The sequence below is a fragment of the Lampetra fluviatilis genome, chromosome 35 (assembly GCF_964198595.1).
Source record: "Lampetra fluviatilis chromosome 35, kcLamFluv1.1, whole genome shotgun sequence".
NCBI classification, from domain to species: domain Eukaryota; kingdom Metazoa; phylum Chordata; class Hyperoartia; order Petromyzontiformes; family Petromyzontidae; genus Lampetra; species Lampetra fluviatilis.
The window spans coordinates 4,164,751-4,184,162 of NC_136309.1; the positions used below are offsets into that span (position 1 = coordinate 4,164,751).

A 19,412-nucleotide genomic window follows, 5' to 3' on the forward strand; every position below is an offset into this window, starting at 1 on the left:
GTGCCGATGTTTACACACTGCACCAGGTACTCATTTGAGGCTGAGTCGACCTAGAGGTGGCCCAGGAGCAGTTCAAATACCGGTCACTGGTATTGCCCGTGATTGGGAATCGAACTCTGGTCACCAGGTTCGTAGCGCTGCAGATTAACCACTGCACTACCACTCCACCCACCAAGTAACGCGCACACACAAGCACGCGCACATACACACGCACCAGGTCTGTCTCCCCGACAGACCTGGTCTTCACCTGAGGACGGCTGCTTGCGTTGTGGCCGAAACGTCGTGAGAATTATTTTATTATGTTTTATTTTTATTATTTTATTACCTCCCTTCTACGTGACTTTACCGAAAGAACCAAGAAGAAAAGAACAAACCAAAGCTCACCTTGGCCAGGTACTTGCGGGACTTGTGCTCGTTCTGGTGACGGCAGGCGTGCAGGTAGCAGGCGATGGCATAGACGCCCAGGTGGAGCTGGCGCTCCTTGACGAACACGGCCTCCAGGTAGTCGCCCCACATGGCCCACGCCTTGACCAGCACGTCGTGCATCTGCACGGCCGCCGAGAAGGCCTTGTTGGCCTCCTCCGATCTACGGTGGGCCCGGGGGGAAGGTGCAAGAGGCACGGTTAGACGCCGACACGAAGATTACAGCCAGCACGGCATACTATCGCGGGATGGGGGTGTGGACAGCTGACTGCCCAGTGCTGAACGTTCACACTGCACCGGCTACTCATTTACGGACGAGTAGACCAGTTCAGATACAAACATCGCATACCCACACACGAGCACATACAGACACACGTGCACACAACAACGTGTCATAGGCGACTGTGGGGAGGGATACTTGGTTGGCGTCAGAGGGCAGTACAGCAAATCCATTCAATCTAGTTTGCATGTTCACCACAAGTACTGTGTGGTTTATGCAGACTTGATTCCTTGCAAAATATTTCTATTTGGTGTTTGAACATCTTAACACGTCCTGTTTTATTTCCAGAAAGGCTTAAACCTACTCCTATTTTTCATACATTATATCCAGCTTCAACAACCCACACTGACCAGCGTGGTGAAGTATATTGAAAAAAAGTGGCGTTTTTCTAAAAAAAAAAAACACTCCACTTTTTTCAAATTTTCTTGCTGTGGTTTTCACACCTGATGATGATTGCTTGTGCTGCAATCGAAACGTCGTGAGAATTTAATTGTTTAATTTTCATTATTTTATTATTTCCCTTCTAACGTGACTTTACCGAAAGAACCAAGAATATAAGTAGTTGTACTTATGTGTCTGTGCATAATTTGTATTTCGATGATTTACCTTCCAAAAAAAATCTGGCATGTCTCATACCCCCCAAAAAGGGCATCTCGCACGCCCAGGGAGTGCGTGCATCCCAGGTTAAGAACCACTGCTTTAAATGCTAAGTGGAATTAGGGGTGGTAAACAAAAGATTTGCATATCGCTCGCAACCGAAGTGCACGCGCAGGCCCGCAGGCCCGTAAACACAGACGCACAGCGGCAAATATCCCAGACGGTCGGGACAAGTGCCGTTAATGAGTACCTATTATTGCCGACATGGTGCCTGGTACTTATTTAGAGCTGGGTTGACACAGAGCAGGCCCAGAACCGGTTGAGATAATTGCAAATTATGTTAGCCATGGCCGGGAATCGGTTTGTTGTGCAGTGCAACTACTGCTGCACCACCAAGTCCCCGCTACCACCAGAATCACTGCAAACCTGGGGTCAATTACAATTATAAATGTGCCACTGGAAATAAATTACAGTCACAATGCAACTGCAATTTCAGCTAACGATACTGCTGTAGATCGAAATAGGTCCGTCAGAAGCAAGGTTCCTTTCATGCCACGTGGTATTTGGTCTGTCAAAAGCACCTAAGAGAGACTCGGGACAGGCTCAGATAATCGCCGCTCCACTCTCGTCACGACCCCATCCCCCATGTTCCCCGAGCCCGACCTCACCCCGAGTCACTGCCCCTACCCCATTGTTCCCTGAACCCTGCCTCACCCATGCCCTTCCAGGCAGCCCAACTGCCTGGCCACCACTACCTCAAGCTACTCTCATCGACGCTTAGCTTAGGAACCCATCGACCCTGTCATTCCGTGCACTCACTTCATACCGTACCATCCACCTTCACGCCCATCCCCTTCTATCAGCCTCATCCACTATCACGTTCCATCCATCCCTCCATCAACCCCCTGCACCATCGCCTCCTTCCCCTGCTGCCATATCTCATTCCTTTTCCAAACCCGATTACTAACGGATATACGAGTACCATACCCATCCTTCGAATCGAACTCGGGTCACCGGGTTCATAGCGCAGTAAGCTAACCGCTACACTACTGCTCCTCACACAAGTGCGTGCGCACGCACACACACGCACTTACACATGCGTACACACCACACGCACACAACTGACAGGAATGTAAGGCGATGCCTACCTTAATATAATCAGAACCAAGCTCGTGGCCAAAAATGAAGCTGCTCGGGCAATAGAATCGTGATCATTTTTTCGACGGGACATCAAAGGACTTTTATAGCAGGTCCAGATGTGTTGCTGCAACTGTGGCCACAGCTGTTCCTCGGCTCACGCGTGCAACACAAACACCGGCATCTCTTTGCGTACGATCACAAAAATGTATTGAGAGGAGATACAACTTCTCATGGCCGGCTGGCAAAATAAATAGCGACGGAAATATCTCTCGTACAGCCTCACAAATAGTTGGTGCGTGTGTGGTAATTGAGTGCTTGTTAAGGCTGTCACGCGACACGAGGGGGTGGGGTGTGGCAAGCACCACGCCCTTTGTCTCCCCTAGCATTGACGATAACACAACGCACCAGGTACTCATTTATAGTCGAGCGGATCTAGGGAATGCCGCGTGCAGACACGACTTTGCCAATGATTTTAACCCGACGCCGGCAATTCATGGTTCATACAAACAGCGGCATTAACCGGGGCTGCCTGCCAGATTCGAACCGCGGGGCCTGGTCCCCACCGCCCACTGGATGTCACCTGTCTGTAAACATACGACGTGACCGGCCATTAGCCAAACGTCCCAATGCTGCCTACGAATTATAACCCGCGAATTACGCGTCTGGGATTGCAAAGGAGCAGCAGCAACATCGCCCCCCTGCAGCGAAAACGACTTGGCAGCACCCCACTGGAAGGGAGTCTTTTTGAGAGTGGGCGAGGCTCTCAGAAGGATACAAGCGAAGTAATATTAATGAGAAGAGGGCGATTTGCTTTGAGAGGTAACAGACACCACCCCCTCCCTCCTCTTCTTCCTCCGCAGCACACGGCAGCATTGCCGCGCGCGATTCTACTCACTTGTTGATCTGAGCCAAGAACATCCCCTTGAGCGCGTAAAATTCCGCCGTCATCTCCTTGGTGAAAAACTTGAGGTTCGTTGACTCGATCAATTCCAGTCCCTGGGGGAGTTCGGGCGAAAAACAGGCAGTTAGTGCAATTTGCACCTACCTGGCATGTGTGCGTACGTGTGTGTGTATACATACAAGTGTGCGCATGGCAACGTGCGCGCACACACACATTCGCAAATGCACACACACATTCGCAAATGCACACGCGCAAATACAAAGATGCCCCCCCGTATAGTCTCAACAGACTGTTGGGGCAAGTGCTGTTGGCGAGCACCACCTGTGAAGGCAGGGGGCGGCACGTGAGGAGGTAGCTTGGTCAACACCACGCCTGGCCACGTTTGTCTCCCCTGTGCTAATGTTTTACACAGCGTACCAGGTACTTATTAAAGACTGAATAAACCTAGTGGAGGACCAGGGCCGGTTCACATATTAGTCACCGTTGTTGGTTGCGAGCCGGAATTCTATTTTAGTTGCCGGGTTCGTAGAGCACTACGCTATCCTCTTTGCCACTCCTTCTCCCACAAACACTCACGATTTATGTATTTTGCACACAAGCATAACTTTGAGAATCTTCCGACGGCATCCTATGACTCGCAAGAACAGAACGCAACATTCCCAACGTTATTATTGATGGAAGAATATTCAAACCATTATCATATTGCCATCAATCTTCACGCAAATTGCAAATTTATCGTCATAGCTGAGATTCGGCAATATGTTCACTTTTAAAACTTACGTAAAATATTTCACGCCAATGCGCATGAATAAGTGAGACACGGGTAATTTATTCCAGCACACGGATGCACGCCTGCAAATCCCATTATCCAAACTCATCTGCAGTCTCCGCAATTTAGTCCAGAATGACGGCCACTCGACTGGAAAAGATGAATCGGCATTCAAATGCTACATCCCCAAAACCACAATTTTGAAAATGAAAATTATTTCAATCTTGCGCGAGTACCTATTCTTACCCTTGTTCAAAAATTAGCCAGTTCCTTCCCAATGCCGGTTTGAACACAGGATAACGCTTGGGTGGGTGACCACCTGTGCACAAGCAGATTGCCATAGGGCTTGCAGGGCTACGTGATTGGTAGCAGAGGCCCGTGCAGCAAAATTCATTGTTGTACTGCACTTCTATTGTCACATCTAACCTCGCCACCTTCACAAATCCGCACCGACCAGCGTGGCAAAGTACGGTCAAACAACCCCCCCACCTCCCCCCACCGGAACTACCCCCGGCACAGGTGTGGCGGAGGCTCTCATCCAGCAGTGGATTGACCGAAAGGGCCATGCAAATGTACACATGCGCACGTGCTACACTGCGGGAATCTTCTTCTTCCGTATGGCTGATGTAGATGCTGAGCAACCACTACAATTTCACATTCAGGTGGGAAATCCAGACAACTGCTTCAGGAGCAGCGCAGTGTTATCGCTGCGACGTCTCCTTCGCATTTGTGGAACGGACATTGCGTCGTTATACGTTGTACGGTCTCTGTTCTGGATGACCCAAGTTTGCCGCACACTAGAGAGTTTAAATTTTCCATGTGTACATCAGTTATCCCCCGCATCTTCTACTGCCATGGTTTGTGCAGTGGATGCGGTTTAGGGTGGGCCGTGAGCTTCGTCGAAGATCAAACCCAGGCATCTTCTGCGTTGAGTCTTTCACAAGGTGTTAATTTTGCGAGTTCTTTTGAACTCAAAGCAGCTCTCCAAGCTTCATCGGAGTTGAACTCTCATTGCTACCGGTTAAGCGCGCAGGTCCAAAAGGGGCCTGCGTGACTTCAAGCGACGATGGGGGACGCCATCGAGCTCCTGGTGAATGGGAAGGCGACCGTTTTCCTCGATTTGCAGAACTTCCCCGGAGGGCATGCCCAGAGGCGACACAGCCTTGCCCTTTTTGGGCAGAATTCTGTAGGAGTTCGGCGAGGGCATCCTAGGGTACGAGGAATAGAGAGGGGCACATGGTCGCCGCTCACAAAGGGGGCGTCTGTGCGCTTTGTCGTCGTGGCACGCGATTTTTCTGCGAATCACGCTCGCAGCCATCATTACACACTCAGCTGCCAACAGGTCCCACAGGTCGGCGAGTTCCCGGTAAAACAATTTAATTAAAAAAACAACAATAACACGCCATTGTTTCAGAACTAACCGAAATTAATGAAGGGGGAGGGAGGGGGGGCGAGATATTCGTACACAATGACCTCCCAGCAAGGACAGCAGTGCAAGCCTTGGGAATGTAAATGTTGAATGAATGGCTCTGTAATGCATGGTATTTTTCGAGCTAGGGCTCAATGCCAGACGATTCAGATCTAAACAATGGAAAGGCCTGTTATTATTATTATTCGTGCAAAGTGTACGGGTTAACGCATTCTAAAATAACATCCTACGGCGGTGGATATTTTGAAATCACTACAGAAATTGTCGATGTTTCTGTGCAGGCAGAGGGAGAGGTGGCCACGTGCGGTGGTCCGGCGAGCTGCGCCATGGAACCCGGCGACACGACTTTGATTTCCCATCTGGTGTTCTCACGCCAGCGGCGAGCGATGTCCGTTCCTGGGGCCTCCACTGCCTTCATCAACCCCTTACTGACCGGCGTGGTGAAGTATGGACAAATAAAACGCGGTGACTGAGAGGCACAGGGGAGCCCGCCTTCATTCCCCTGAGGGAAGAAAATTAATAACAGGTGTTTCCGTACGATACTACACTCTTTGTAAGTAAAAATTACACCGGTTATTGATGTTCATGTTGACGTTCATAAATTGTATATAATTATAATTGGATTTTATTTTGCCGTTGCAAGATCTTTTTTTTTGCACCTTCTTTGAGAAGCATTTTCGCCTGTACGTTAACCGATGTATTTTATCGCTCGTTTTCCTTACACAGGACCATTTGTGTGAGTGTGCTCTGACTGGTTAAAAAAATACACGACACACCGTAATTACTTCTATCCTGAAGACGAAGATCCCACTGCCACCACAGACAATGACCCCACCCGCCCAGGTAGCCATCTAAACTGTTGGGGCAGGTGCTGTTAGCGAGCACCGATACAAAAAAACTGCACAGCTCAACGGCGCACGAGTGGAATGGTGTGGCCAGCGCCACGCCCGGCCGCCCTCATCTCCCCTGTGCTGATATTTTACACGCCGCAATAGGTGCTCGTACAAGGCTGAGTCGACGTGAAGGAGGCACAGGGCCGAGTCAGCTATTCGCTCCTGACGTTGGACTGCGAATGGGTATCGAACCCGGGTCATCGGGGTCTGGAGTGCGGTACACTAACCACTGCGCCACCACTCCTCACTGTAGCACCACAACCACCAGAACCCCTGCAAACCTGGAGCCAATTACAATGGTGTCATTGTTAATGAATTCCAGTCACAAGGTAACTGTAATTTTAGCTAACAATCTAATTTGGTCTGTCAAAAGCAGCGTTCTTTCCATAGCACGTGATCATGATCAGTGCCGACCTTACGGGGTGGTCACGAACAGCACTTTCCAAACGGGTGTCGAAGGTCAAATGGGGAATCGTTGTCATCATGTGCCGTGTGTGCGTGTGTGGTTATTGATGGTGCAATGATTCACACAATATTTGTTTTGTTATGTGTCTGCGTCGGCAGTGGTGCACAAGCACAAATACCAACACATTCTTTTTTAAGTTCGTCAATAACACTGCCACAAGGGGAAGTAAAATAAAATATGAGATGATGTTTCAGGTAATGGTCCTTCTTCGTAGTAAAGATCTCTGCTATAGTGAAATAAATTAAATACTTAGGTCTCAACCACCATCCACACACGCTGATCAATTAACACCTCATTTGTTAGTTGTTCCACTGTACTCGTTTTCTAAAATATTAGTTTTTTGTATTTGTTTAGTTGATGCTGCTGTGCTCACAGCACCTTTGACCTGATCTGTCCGCGCATTCGGACAGCGAGATTTGGACCTCGTAGCTTTGCGGTCAGCGGTCCATCGGCCTGAAACTCACCTACCCACTCACTCACCTACTCAGCGGTCCATCGGCCAGAACTCACTGCTGCTGCATGTTCAAGACTCTTTACAAACATTTAACCAGTTCAATGTAAAATGCAAGGCAGAACTGTTTAAGAGAGCTTACAATTTTACGAATATTGTGCGCTCGTGATAACCTAGGTGACAAGAGTTTGCAATCGGCTAAACGGGGCCCATCTTCTGCGTAGCAAACCAAACACACCCGACACTCGCACCGCCCCCCCCCAACTCCCTTCCCCGTGCCCTCTCACCTGCATGCACTCGTTCTTGCCCATGACGCCCGCCATCTGCAGGTAGCACTTGACCTGCTGGCGTATCTTCTGGAAGCAGTCGACGATGGGCACGGAGGGGATGGTGTGTATGCGGCTGAGCGAGTCCAGAGCCACGCCGACGAGGCCCTGCTTGCGGGCCATCTTGCCGTACTGGATGATGGCGGAGGCGGAGGCGTGCACGCCCAGCAGGGCCTGGCTGCCGTTGGGGTCGCCCTGCGAGCACGCCTCGTATGACGTCACGATCGCTGCGGGATGCACGCACGGGGAGACACGCGAGACAAAGCGCCGACATGCGTGTTCGTTATTATGATTGTTATTAAACGGTAAGTCCTTGCTTAATGCGTGTTCACGCAACGCATTTTCACGACTACGTGCTTCTTGTATTGCGGAACACTTTTCGCACAACGCGGAATGCGTCAACGTTATAACGCAGAACTACGCCCGTTATAACGCAGAACTACGCCCGTTATAACGCAGAACCACGCCCGTTATAACGCGGTTTCTGAGCAGCTGCCGACAAACTCATTTATTGCGCTATGCAGCCGAGCAAAATGATACAAAAACACGTCCCCTCATCTCATCAGCAATTCCTCGCTCAACGCGTTTTTTGGCAAAACGCGGCACTTTTCAGGAACTCATCTACCGCGTTCAACGAGAGATTATTGTCATGGTAATTTCTACTTGTGACCCTGCTGCGTTGCCGCCGTACACTATTCGCTCGCTTCTTCTTGGTTCTTTCGGTAAAGTCACGTAGAAGGGAAATAATAAAATAATAAAAATAAAACATAATAAAATACAATTCTCACGACGTTTTGGCCACAACGCAAGCAGCCGTCCTCAGGTGAAGAACAGGTTTGTCAGAAAGACAGGTCTGTCGGAAAGACCTGTTCTTCACCGTCGTGAGAATTGTATTTTATAGTTTTATTTTTATTATTTTATTATTTCCCTTCTACGTGACTTTACCGAAAGAAACAAGAAGATGAATCCCTGCAGTCACGAAAGCTTTAAATCGAAATTTATTCGCTCGCTTTCGAAGGGAGAGAGAGACAGAGAGGGCGAGTGACTCCGAGGTGCGAGGAGGAACCAAAGACGAGCGGGAAGGCAGCCACGCGGCAGGTCGCCACCAACAATCGCCAAAACTCTGTGGTCCTCTACCATATTCGGTGTTATCAGCAAATGAATGGGTGTTCCCACTTGGGAGGAAACCGGAGCATCCGGAGAAAATCCACGCGTGCTAGGGGACAACACTCAATCCCATACAGACGGAACAGGTGGAGCCCACATTTTTGCCGCACCACCTTCGCCTGGCGAGCCATGGCACGGCTCCTCCTCGACACCCACAGGAAGGGAGTTTCGCAACATTTGTGCGAGTGGACTCATAGTCATCTGTTTCCATCTGTACGGGAACAGAGTGATGCACCCTCGCGCAAGGCGTAGGGTTTTTGTCCGCGTGTTCCGGCTTGGCTGAAAACATCTTAAAACAATAACCCAATGCAGGATCCCCTCCGCAAAAAAAGTCCTCGGACTCGATGTGGCTTTCCTGGATAAATAATCAACATTCTAATTAAATACATTTGATTAATTATCATCGAAAACCCTCTTCGCCCCAACCCCCTCTAGGAAAGCAAAGGAAATGAATTGGTAACGATGGAGTACCGTGTTTCCCCATTACCCCCCCCCGCGCTCTTGGCAAGGTGCCACCAACCACTGCTGCCCAACGGAGGGGAGAAGTTGGCAGACGGAGGGGAGAAGTTGGCAGACGGAACGGCGCAGAAATGCAACACGAGGGGTTCAAGTCCACCGAACTTGCCCAGCGATTGCATCTCTTTAAATACGACACCGCCGATCTCAAGCGGTGGGTGGGTGGGGTTGGGGGTCCTTATCGCTGGTTGCTCCCAGGGCTGAGAGAGGACTTTGGCGGTGGGAAGGGATGAATTTGTGAGATTTATGAGACGGGACTTTGTGAGCTTTACACTATGAAACGTGCAGTGGACACCAATGGACTATCTGCCCATGGAATGGTGATGATGATGACACTACGGGACAAAACTTGCCTGGGTATAATGGATGTTGCTCCATTACCTCGTGCTGTGAGTGCCATTACTGTGGTGGGTATCCAACGTGCAAAACACTCCTTGCGCCACCACCGTCTGGCTCATACGATCACTACGCAACCACCATCACCACCATCATCACTACCACCCCCACACCACGACTACCATCATCACTACCACCACCACCCCATGGCATCATTCCTATGATACACCACCACCAATTGGCAGAGCACCCCACTGAAGCACTCTCTTGGAAAATATTCTCGAGACTCATCGAGGCTTTTCTTTATCAATAAATCACGTTATTAAAACAGAATTCATCGGGTGGGATGACGCACTTTGGTTCCTGGAAGGTCCCTACAGGCCTTTCCATGGCCACATCTCTCCGGCATTATCAATAATTAAATGCACCGCACTTAACCTGCTTTGCACATCAAGCAAAACATGAAAAATATATTCCTTTAAATGGTTTCGCTACGCCTGGCATGGGACTCTTTTTCAATGTTAAATATTTTGCCTATTTCCAGTGAAATTGTTTCACAATACAATCGCAATGTTCCCGCAAAGACCCAGGATTTCGTTACGGATTTTTTAAAATCTCCATCAAAGCCCAAACAAACTGAAAAGCACGAAGAGCCACATACTCAGAATTGCCGCGGTGGTGAGATGTTAACTTCCTCGCTTGGTATGCAGGAGGTCGTGGGTTCAATCCCGATCCTGACACCTGTATATTTAAAATGATCACGTGGATTTTTCTCCGGGTCCTTTGGGTTTTCCCTCCATATTTAGACTATATATTATTTTGATTACCGGGTAAGGCTCTACTGAGCTTTGAAGCTCTTTTTTTAATGACAGCTCAACGAAGTGGCTTATCATGTGAAAGTTTATAGCAGCTAAATACTCTAAACGCATATTTCTAAATGTGGAGGGAAAAACCGGAGGACCCGAAGAAAAATCCATGTAACCACGGAGAGCGAGACACGCAAACTCCAAATATACAGCAGGCATCAGGGTCGGGATCGAATCCACAGCCTCCTGCATACCATCCATAAAAGGTTTTTGGGTTAGATCATGTGAATATAAATGTCTCGTTAAATCCGGCACCATCCGACACAGCCAATTAGTAGGGTTTGTCAAGTAAACAAAGTGCCAATTCGTTGGCACTTTGGAGAGCAAATCTACAACATTTACAATTTGAGTACGACGTTGCGTCAGTGATTACAACTAACATCATTAGGCGACACCCCAGGCGAGGGAGTTAACATCTCGTCACCACGGCACCCCCACCGCTGTGGGAGAGCTCCCTAGGTTTCCGTGTTGAAAAGCTGAAGACATTGCAAAACGCTCGACATTTCCAGCGGTTGCCGGAAATGCGAACCAAAACCGCGGAGCGCCACGCACCCTGGTAGTGATGCTGGCGCCACATGAAGATGCTGCTCCAGTGCGACAGCGTGTCGGACACCATGGGCAGGCGGTTGCGCCACGTCTTCACGATGGCCTTCATATCGTGCAGGCTGTTGTGGCGGCCCAGGCTGCCGGGCTGCAGGCCCGCGTGGATCTGCGCCGCCTCCTGCAGCTCCATCACCTGCTGCGCAGCCTGCAGCAGCGGCGTGTGCACGTGCGACACCACCTGCGGCAGGCGGCGCCACTCGCGGATCGCCTGCCCGCTCGCCGTCTCCACCAGGCGCTCCACGGCGGCAAGGTGCTGCTCCTCGGGGTGGCACACGGCCAGGTAGCCCCGGTACATGTTCACCTTCCAGGCCAGCTCGCGCGGGCAGCTCGACTCCACCTGCGGACGCGGGGAGGAGGGGCGTCACGAGACGGGCACGTGGGCATGAGTTACCATCGCTGGCAGCTCGAACAATAACGACGTCAGAACATTAATCTTTTAAAACTATTAGTTTTTTTTAGCAGGTAAGGCCCACTGAGCTATATGGCTCTTTTTCAGAAGCGACCTGACCAGAAATTATAGCTCAACGTAGTGGCTTACCATATCGCAGCAAAATACTCTAACGCATGTTTCTCAATGTGGAGGGAAAAAATGGAGGATCAGGGATGGAACACACGATCCTGCATTCCAGGCGAGGGAGATTCCATCTCGCCACCGTGGTGCCAGTAACAGCGGTGACATTGTGGCCATACAACTGAAACTATGAACCCATAGCGTAAACCATAGATTATACACAAGCCACAGTGGAGAGATTGTGGGCATGCAACGCAACCTGTGGACCCATATACTCTCTCCTGAAGCCCTCTCGTGACGAGCAGACTGACATTGCCATTTAGCTCCTGAACATATTGCCATCATGCGCAAGAGTAGAATGACATATCTAACGTAACATAAAATAATTATTCGCGTCATTTTGCAGAATATAAGTAACAACGGATCAGCAGTCAAGACACGTACTTCATACATCTGTGTCCCCACACATTTAATGCAACAATACAATTTTGACGCAACCCATCGGCACCACGGCCTTCTGGGAGTGTATCATTTCTGCAGCATCGATTCAGTACAAGACAAAATCGGGACCCGTTTCGACACTCAAGTGTCTCATCAGCAGCGTCAGCCTTTCTCGAACCAACGTCGGTTAAGTGCCAGTTGTTGTTGGCAAGGCTTCTTTTCGTACCTGGAGAGTGCCTTTGCATAACAGGGGATAACACTTAAGAATTCATTTGTGGTCCTGCAATCTCCTGACCAGCGGACGAGAGAATATGACGTTCAAGGAAAGCGAGTGGCAGCACACTGCACGATGTACCCACTGACCCGAGATAAATTCCCAGCAAAGGCTATAACATCAGTGGCGAGTGGCATCTGCACCAATCCCGCTTCCCACCTACTCCTCCACCCACCACCACCGCCTGCCAACCAACACGCTACTGACCAGCGTTGTACGTACGTCTGTATGTTGAACGTCTTTCGCACCGTACAAAGCCAACCGTACTAACCGGAGGTGCGAAAGTGCGGTGAAGAAGTGCGGTGAAGTGCGGTGTCGCGAGCCGCATGACCGACATTGTAGAGAAGGAGGTGGGGGAGGCTTTCATTTCCCAGACGGGTTTATAACAAAGATCTGAATATTATTACCTTCATTCTAATTAATTGTAAAAAAATATATATTAACCAGCAGTATGCCCTTCTGCACACGCGAATGCGTACATGAAAAATGAAGTGGTGTTAAGCTGGTTATTGCTGGGGGACATTAAGAGCTTCCGGACATAATGCGCCGACTTGCGAGTGTAATGGCTAAATATACCTCCCACGATAAAAGACAATATTCCCCGCAGCCAATGGGGGCAACCTTCGAAAATGAGCGTCGGCAAGCCTCGGAATATTTCCCTGCGTGAATATCCTCCATAAATAAGCAATTTGCGGTCAAAACGAATCCGCGCGGCCACCGCGCTTTTTTGTTTATTTTGGTCACCGCGGCACGTGACGTCGATATTTTATAAATGAAATCGCTCACTTTGTACAACTTGAAAGACAAACATGATGAAGAGGAGAAGAATAACCAGATATGGATATGAGACCTCGCGCCCATGCTCGGCGCTGTACGTGGCCACCTATTTTGGCCAGTTCGATCCCTCTCAGGGCCACCGGTTTGAGAGAAAACTCGCAATACGTTCGTCAATAACACTGTGGCCGTAAAAGAAAACCAAACATGTACCAAGGTGAAGTTTCAGGCTACGACTCTTCTTCATTGCATTGGGCTATGGACGTTTTTGGAAATGGGTCCTCTATCATAGCAGCAAAATAAAGAAACAAATGCCTGTCCCTGCACATAATAAAAGTGTAAAGTATTTTACAACATACTCTTAGGTTTTTTCGGTAAAGTCACGTAGGTAAAAACTAATAATAAAATAATAATAATAAATGAAAATAACTAAATTAAATCACGACGTTTCAAAATTACTGTAATTTTACTGGAGCAGTTACACCTGATGACGGAGACTTGTGTTGCTTCCGAAACGTCGTGATTTAATTTAGTTATTTTAATTTATTATAATTTTATTTTAATATTATTATTTTTTTATCTACTTTACCGAAAAAACCTAAAAGTATGAATCTTTGCAGTCACGAAAGCTTCAAATCTAGAATATATTCCAACATATCCCAATCAGCCGCACAGCCTTCAGGGAGCACGGAATTTCAGCAGCATTTGGTCAAACACAAGAAAAACTATGGGACCTGTTACGACACTCAAACGTCGCATCGGCAGAGTGAGGCGTGCTTAGCAGAGGGCTAATGAAGAAGGACCAATACGTGAAATGTCACCTATTACGCATATATATTTTTCTTTAAGGTCACGGTGTTATTGAAGAACATGTTGGCTGCATTGGTATGATTTGTGCTTACACACGACTGCCAAAGCAGCATCGCCAAGTAGAAGAGAAACTGCGTGAACCATTTCACCACCAAAAACCACAAGTAAACCACACACAAAGACAAAAATCCCCCGTATAGCCTTAACAGACTGTAGGGGCAAGTGCTGATAGCGAGCACCAATGAAGGCCGGAATGGTGCACGAGGGTTTTGGGTGGCCAGTACAACGCCTTACTACCTTCATCTCCCCAGTGACGATGTTTACACACCGCACACCAGGTACTCATTTGAGGCTGAGTCGACCTAGGGGAGGCCCAGGACCGGTTTACATAATTGTCACTGGTGTTGGCCATGAGCGGGAATGGAACCCGGGTCGCCGGGTTCATAGCGCAGCGCGCTAACCGCTACACTATCGCTCCCAAAAGCACACGCAGACACACACACACCTGGCATACGATGACAAAGATTCCTCACTAAGCCTTATAGACCCTTTCGGGCAAGTGCTGTTAGCGAGCACCCAGTAACGTCGGCACTACGCACGCAAACCTTTCCTATACCATGCACTCCAATCATTTTTTGTAACACTCTTTAACCTTCCCTACTGGACATCTGTGAAAAAGTGTTTCATAGCTCATCGGATTCCTCTCCATTCTAAATAAAGATTCCGAATTCTGAGAAGTGGCACAGAAAGGAAAGGTGCTCGCCTCGAGCCTTCATTCTCTCCTAAGTGAGCGCGCGCACACACACACACACGGACACACGCTCAGCACTAAATGTTTTAAAAGACGACTGCAAAACATCGCCCACGATAAAAAAAAATCCTCGTCTTCATAGTGAATGCATCTGGAAGGCGCCTGCGTGGACGGGAGGGGGGGGGGTGGTGAGGCTGGCTGTGAGTGTGCATCAGTGAATGGAGCCAAGCATCTCACGCACGTCGCCGCTTGTAAAAAGTTTCGAAGACGTGAGCTCGATGATGAGGCTGCCCCACCTCCTCACCCCCATTCACCCTCTCCCCCCCCCCCCCCCCGTTTCGTACGCCTGCGGTGTTCCTTTATTCATTTATGTTGCCACAGATGAAACTCACTGGGCAATAAATGCTCGTTTCCAATTGGGACCTGGTGACACCAGACACTTGGCAGCGGCGAAAAGAAAAGCTCAATTAATAACGTCCATGCAAATAAACACGGTAATGATCGACCGCTGCGACCACAGCTGAATTTCAGACGCAAGTCCGCGCAGGTTGAAATCGTGTTCCTTCGACAGAGGCACTAAAGTGCCGTCAAAACGACTCCCCCCCCCGCCCCAAAAAAAAGTGCGGGGACGCAAGCCGCCGCAAATCCTGCCGCTTGTTGCCCGTTCCCATGGACCACTTCCCCCGAGTGCCGCAACAGCGGAGAGGAACCACGCAACCGAGAAAAACAATCACCAACAATTTTTAAAACATCAACACCACGCTACGGCTGGGTGGGGCATCCTCTTCCACGCAGACGCACGGGGTTGGCGGGCGCGCGCACGTGCAGCCGCGTGTGTGTGTGAGAATGGTGACCTCTGGTTCCCCTGCACGGCAGAATCAATACTGATAAGCCGGTCACTGTGCAAGCACAAGAGAGCCACCCGCTCGCCCAAAGCTCTGAGCAAATGAGCGTGGAGGTGGGGTAGCGGTGGGGGGGACTGCACTTGCCAAGTGCCACCCGGTCACCACCGTCTCACTCCCGTTGTTGATATTAGCCAGCTTTAGTAGGCAGTGCGCCCTGACCCATTAATTAAACAAATACTATGCCCCCTTTTGCAAGGCAGCACACGTTTGAGGTCGATCTGCGTGCTACGTTGCTGAAACTCGGAATGGAGACACACATACTGTACTCCCGTAAAGACCTCCAGAATTTTTAGTGCAGAGGACCCATACACGTGTAGGGTCCTTCTACCGAGACCCCAACGCAGATATAGTGAGAGACCAATACATTTATTAAAAAAACCTTTAAACTTAGATGCCCAAATATCTTACACCGAGGCCCAAAAACATATATAAACAGATGATCTTTAAATTATTATTTCATTTTCTCCTAAATAGAAATGTTAATATTCTTGGGTTTTTTCAGTAAAGTCACGTAGGTCAAAATTTAAAACTAAAAATAATAAAAGTAAAATAAAAAAATTGCCTCTGAAACGTCGTGATTTTTATTTTACTTCGATCAATTTTAATTAAATTTTTTTACCTACGTGACTTTTACCGAAAAAACCCAAGAATATGAATCCTTGCAGTCACGAAAGCTTCAAATCTAGAAGAAATGTTAATACGGATTTCCCTGTTTAACTGATTTCGTATACAAGTGATGTAAATGTTGTGGGCTTTTGCGCTAATTGATTCAACAACAACGTGCGCTTGTTCGTGGAAATTATCAGTGGCTTCTTGCTGCGCCCCGCATTTGTTTAAACAGCATATACTTTCTGCGGTTAGTGCCGTCGTCGTCAGTGGCGAGCCCAACAACAGCAGAGAGATCACTGTACGATCAACGTCTCTGCAGCAGAGGTAGGAGGAGGCCTCAAGCATATGGCTTCAATTCCCCGCCACAGTCAAGGGATCAAAACACTAGCCGTGATGTTTAAAAAAAAAAAGAGAAACAAAAAGGAGAGATGAGAGTTGGGGGGCGGTGGGGTGGGGTGTGGGTGGGGGCAGGGGGGGGGATGTCAGAGGACAAGAGAGAAAGAAGACAAAGATCCCCCGTGCAGCCTTAACAGACTGTTGGGGCAAGTGCTGTTAGCGAGTACTTATGAAGCCCGGCACTGCACACACGAGGGGGTGGGGGTTGCCAGCACCACGCCTGACCGTGTTGGTCTCCCTAGCGACGATGTTTACACACAGCACCAGGTACTCGTTTTGAGGCCGAGTTGATCTCGGGGAGGCCTCAGGACCGGTCCAGATAATCGTCACCGTTGTTGGCTGTGAGCGGGAATCGAAGCAGGGTTGGGGAGCAGCGCGCTACCACTCCCCACAAGAGGGAAAGAAGCGCGCACACGTACAGAATCGGCGCCGGTGGTGGCAAAGACTTGCAGCCATTTCCTGGCAATGCTCAATCCCCGCCGCAGAATCTCTTTTAAGAGAAAAACGCACTCGCAACAGACACTCGTGAGAAGGCTGCATGCCAGCCCCAATCAACTCCCACACGAGCCAGCTCAATGCCACATCCACCTATTATAATACTCATAATCATCCTCATCAGCCCGTGATTAATCCACTACTGAATGATGGATTCCCCCTACTCCCCCTCCCACCCCACCCCACAGGTCTGGGCATGGCCGGATTCGTGGCCGCACTGCCACCTCCTGGCTATTACAGGGCAACAACAGTCGGGGTTTGAGAGTCGTGCTGAAAACCATCTCGTCCACCGGATCCCAGAGGTCGCAAACAGGTTTTGATTCCTTACCCGTACCTGTACCCGGCCGCACCAGGGTCGCAAATGGGTACCCGTACCCGGCCGGGTACGGGTACCCGTTCCCTACCCGTACCCTACCCGAAATGAGTGACAAACGGTTACTCACCAGTGACTCACGGCCTACCCGTACCCGGCCGGGTACGGGTAGCCGGGTATCGGGTAGGGTACGGGTATCGGGCACCCGAATGCGACCTCTGCCGGATCCTCGGCCTCCAGAGTGCTGGTTTACGAACGTGCATCGACACCGTTCACTTACGCCTCGCCGAACCCTTCCCAAGGAATATCGTCAGATTTCAGTCCATCACTGTCATTTTGAACCAATGTTAATCAGGATAGGATAGATTGTTCAAGCAGTCACGACTCTTGGGCCAGCTTTGACATGTCCGAGTCTCATCAGCAGAGTGTGGCCCGTAACAAACGCCGCTGGGTTTTGTCGCTGTGATTTAATAGGGCGAAGAGCCGCCCCCCCCCCCCGCCCCCACAATCAGCGCAGCATAGCAAAATGGCTAAAATAAAAAAGGGCCCTCTTGTTTGAACTGCGGGTAACAACAATTATTTAAAACCCGCTGAAAACCACTGCTTCTGAAGGCTGGCAGACTGGCGGACCTACAGGCCATTTCATTCTTTTGGTGGGGAGACAAAACCCTCGTCTGTTTTTACTTACAGGGGGCGCCACAGTGGCGGGATGTTAACTACCTCGCCTGGAATGCAGGAGGTCGTGAGTTCAATTCTGACCCTGACACCTGCTGTCTATTTACAGTTTGCATGTCTCTCTCTCTCCCCGTGGTCGCGTGGATTTTTTTTCCGGGTCCTCCGGTTTTTCCCTCCCCATTTAGAAACGCACGTTTAGAGCATTTGGCTGCTGTAAATTTCCACTCGATAGAGCCACTTCGTTGAGCTGTCATTTGTGGCCAGGTCGCTTCTGAAAAAGAGCTGTACACCTCAGTGGGCCTTCACTGGATAAACAAAAGGAGTTGAGTTTTTTAAAAGTAGTTTAGCTTCACTTATCATTCACTGCATCCAGCTACAACGGAAAGAAACCATGAGAGAGACTTGGCGACCAAAGCACTGCATCGGCCCCACTTCGGAACACTCCTCTTGATAAGGGGACTCTCTCTCCCATGGCATCGGCTGAAACGGCGAGCGTTGTCGTCGTCGTCGACACAGGCTCAAGACGAGCCGTTCACGTAGCCGACACATACAAGAGCCTTCTTCGCTTACAACATGCATCGCCAGCGAGACGGTGGGGGGGCAACGTAGAAGAGGGGCAGTCGCGTAAGGACAAGCAAAACAAGGCTGGAGCCAGCAGGACTAGTTACCTAGGCGCGTTGCCATGTAACGAATGTTCGACGGAATAACATTTTTATACGAGTGGTGGGGCGGGCGTGAGAGTCTGGCGTGTGATGCGTGCGGCGCGTGCGGCCCGTGCGTGTGCCCGTGCGTGTGCCCGTGCGTGCCCACTGCTGCGCACAGCCGAGCGATGCTGTGCCGCCCGTCTCCCCATAAACACAACGGCACATCGCACAGCACGCAGCGCACGCAGCGTACACACAAGATGAAGCATCACACTACACACACAACATACGTACGCACCACACGGGGCACGCGCGCGCGCACACACACACACACACAACGTGAAACGTGACACCACACGTACCATACATCGTACGTACCAATCTGGACTAGCGCACCACTCCGCACACGCCAAACACACAATACACAGCATAACACGACACACATGTTTACACGCGTGTGCGGGGATCATCAGCGAGTGTGCACGTGTGTTCGTGTGCAGAGTTGGGGAAGTGGTTAGTGCGGTGGTTAGCTCGCTGCGACACGAACCCGGCGACCCACGTGCGATTCCCAGCCACGGCTATCATCGGTGGCGATTATCTGATCTGGCTCTGGACAACCCCTAGGTGTTCCTCAGCTTTTAAACGATCACC

At 49.8% G+C, this 19,412-nt stretch overlaps 1 protein-coding gene across 8 annotated transcripts in view; it reads right to left on the bottom strand.

The window, feature by feature from the left end:
- The window catches only part of TRRAP (transformation/transcription domain associated protein), a 143,069-nt gene that overhangs the window by 62,052 nt on the left and 61,605 nt on the right, over positions 1 to 19,412 (bottom strand). For all 8 annotated transcript variants that reach the window (XM_078872757.1, XM_078872760.1, XM_078872759.1 and 5 more), the window contains 4 exons: positions 11,113 to 11,500; positions 7,637 to 7,902; positions 3,336 to 3,436; positions 385 to 586 (listed from right to left, as the gene is read on the bottom strand). In XM_078872757.1, the coding sequence (XP_078728883.1) occupies positions 385 to 586; positions 3,336 to 3,436; positions 7,637 to 7,902; positions 11,113 to 11,500 (957 nt within the window). The remainder of the gene's footprint in view (positions 1 to 384; positions 587 to 3,335; positions 3,437 to 7,636; positions 7,903 to 11,112; positions 11,501 to 19,412) is intronic.